The following is a 2,663-nucleotide window of genomic DNA, read 5'->3' as shown; positions in this document are numbered from 1 at the left end:
GCGGGGCACCCGCGCCCTGGCGTGGAGAGATTCGCGTGTTTACAACAAGGCACGATGACATCACTTCAACACTTCATCCTTCTGACTTTGCAAAATAAAACTAATCTGATGAGCAATTGATTTAAACTTGAACATACTCCCATATTTTTTGGGTCGATATAACGGGGCGTTGTTTTGTCACGCACCTGCCAGAAATATAACTAGATACATGAACACGAACACGCACAAACACACATTTTTCCAACAGGGAAGTCCAAACTAATCAATGGCATAAGACGCTGCGTCCTCACGTATTTCTGGGAACTTAAACGCGCTTCTCTCTCTCTGTCTCTGTTGTCAAATTGGGTTAGTGTTCGAATATGCTGGAATATGTGCCTTGATGGAAAACTTATTTATTATCAACTTTTCTTCATTCTCGGAACAATATCGCTGACACCTCTGAAACATCCGACTATGTTTTGCTTGGATTTCATATCATAAAGAAGCATGTCTCCTCTAAACCGGCCGTAGGGGAAGACTGGAAAGTGTTCCCAGCGTTGTAAAAAATCGAAGCTCAGATTGTTGAAAATGTACGTACCCTGAAAAGCAACAATCATGTTATTCGAGGGGTGCCCAACTCGAAAAAATCGTGTACACCTGATTACCAAAAAGTGATGATTACCAAGGATTACCAGAGATTACCGAAGATTACTAAAGATTACCTATGATTACCAAGGGTTTCCGAAGATTACCACTGACAAAAGATTACCAGAGATTACTAATGATTGCCATTGATTACCACAGATTACCAGTGATTACCAAAGATTACCAGTGATTACCAAAGATTACCAGTGATTACCAGAGATTACCAGTGATTACCAAAGATTACCAGTGATTACCAAAGATTTCCAGGAATTTCCTTGCTGGATTACTTAGTGATTAGGAAAGATTACCTGGTGATTACCAACGATTACCTGGTGATTACCAACGATTACCGAGTGATTACCAACGATTACCTCGTGATTACCATGGATTACCGGCGATTACCATGGATTCCCGGTGATTACCAGGGATTACCTCGTGATTACCATGGATTACCGGCGATTACCATGGATTCCCGGTGATTACCAGGGATTCCCGGTGATTACCAAGGATTACTGGCGATTACCAATGATTACTGGTGATTACCAATGATTACCGGTGATTACCAGGGATTACCTACACTCTGTACACCTGATTACCTCAGTTGGGCACCCCTCGATGTTATTGGAGCAGAAAAAAGACAGAATAGGAAGAATCTGATATATATTTTGGTAGGCTACATGAGATACACAACTACTTATTTTGGCTTTCCAAGGAAATTCACGTCATCTTGAAGCAAAAACGAGCCGCTTAAGTACTTTTTTTTTCATTTTTCTCTCTGATCAGAAAATCTGCTACTGAACAAAGATAAGCCCGCGACGTACTTACTTTGGGTATCGGGCAGCTCTTGGGGAACTTGGGGTTGTGGCGGCTCACCTCCGAAGCGGCCTCCCTCCCAATGGTGACCAGCACGTTGCAATACTCGCCGCCGTCCATGCGGACGAAGTTCTCCTTCCAGCCGGCGACGCTGTCCCACTTGGCGACGGCGACTTTGACCTGCTGGGCGCGAGTTACTGAATCAGTGGAGGAGAGGGGCAACAGCGAGGGGTGGACCACTTGGATATTCCATGTACACAGTGAAAGATATTCCAAAAGTGTTCAATATATTCCAAAACTATTCCATATATTCAAAAAAATATTCCAAATATTCCAAAAATATTCCAGAAAGTTCAAAGGTACGAATATTCCATAAATATTACAGATATTCCAGATATTCCATGTACACTAAAAATCTAAATGGTCTACCCCGGGCAACAGGGGCACCCGTCGATGCAGCAGCATAGAGTGTCCTCACCCCGAGGTCGCCGACGCCGACGTCCCTCATCACGAGGAGCGCGCCGTCGAACACCGAGGCCTTGATGGTCCTCGAGTGGTGGATGTTGCCCGTCACGTTGGCCACCACGCCGCCCGGGCCGACGGTGCCTGCGGGGCACTGAGCCGTCTCTTTGAACACGATGTTGTACGGGCCCTGCGGGAACACACACTCGTCCGAGTCGTTCATATCGCCATCATCATTGAGCTGCCCCCAGAGGAAACGTTTTCCGAGGCGACGCCCATCACTCGACGCCTGCAACGCGAAGGGTAGGCCCGCCCGCCAAGCAGCTGTGTGCAGACGGCGGCCCGCCCCGAGCGTCCAAGCGCCGGTAGTTCACTAATGTTAACCGGGGGAACGTTCACTTCTGTGGGCACCCTGAGGCGCGCGGTAACGATAGTTGGATGGTTCGTCGGGAACTTACGGCGTACGAATTGACGGAGGAACGCAGGGAGGTGAAGGCGAGCACGGCGGGCACGACGCAGACGAGCACGGCCGGCGCCGCATTCCCCATGCTGAGCTCGGGCGCATGCCCACTGACCGGTGCGCCCGGCCTCGCATGTTTTACAGAACTATAGAACGCGGTTGTTCGGTACAAACTTGGTCCAGGCTGTATACGTGTTTGCCCTTCTGTGTAACTAACACACCATGCGCATCGGTAAAGTCGGGGACGCCCCCCCCCCCCTCTCCCTGTAGCTCGCTCGCTCTCGCTCACTCTCTCACTCTCTCC

General features: G+C 48.7%; 1 protein-coding gene across 2 annotated transcripts; it reads right to left on the bottom strand.

Annotated features, from left to right (window-relative positions):
- Nucleotides 1-375: 375 nt before the first annotated feature.
- Nucleotides 376-2,551, bottom strand: LOC127749917 (uncharacterized). Of its 2 annotated transcripts, none has more exons than XM_052269966.1 (4): nucleotides 2,358-2,551; nucleotides 1,916-2,089; nucleotides 1,450-1,617; nucleotides 376-578 (listed from the first exon to the last, which is right to left on the bottom strand). In XM_052269966.1, the coding sequence occupies exons 1-4, from the start codon at nucleotides 2,445-2,447 to the stop codon at nucleotides 399-401; spliced, it is 612 nt and encodes a 203-aa protein (XP_052125926.1). In that variant the 5' UTR covers nucleotides 2,448-2,551; the 3' UTR covers nucleotides 376-398. The 2 variants fall into 2 exon arrangements, with proteins under 2 accessions (XP_052125926.1, XP_052125927.1); XM_052269967.1 differs by having other exon boundaries at nucleotides 1,916-2,053.
- Between the last annotated feature and the right edge of the window lie 112 nt (nucleotides 2,552-2,663).

Source organism: Frankliniella occidentalis, unplaced genomic scaffold (assembly GCF_000697945.3).
Source record: "Frankliniella occidentalis isolate FOCC.00 unplaced genomic scaffold, Focc_3.1 Scaffold106, whole genome shotgun sequence".
Lineage (NCBI taxonomy): Eukaryota > Metazoa > Arthropoda > Insecta > Thysanoptera > Thripidae > Frankliniella > Frankliniella occidentalis.
This window is presented reverse-complemented; position numbering and strand designations above follow the sequence as displayed.

Excerpts from the sequence above, each read along its gene's own strand:
- LOC127749917 (XM_052269966.1), bottom strand. The coding sequence starts at position 2,447 with ATGGGGAATGCGGCGCCGGCCGTGCTCGTCTGCGTCGTGCCCGCCGTG. Across the intron at positions 2,090-2,357 it reads CCTCCGTCAATTCGTACGCC|GGCCCGTACAACATCGTGTT; the intron begins GTAAGTTCCCGA and ends GTGTTCCCGCAG. Across the intron at positions 1,618-1,915 it reads TCGGCGTCGGCGACCTCGGG|GTCAAAGTCGCCGTCGCCAA; the intron begins GTGAGGACACTC and ends CGCGCCCAGCAG.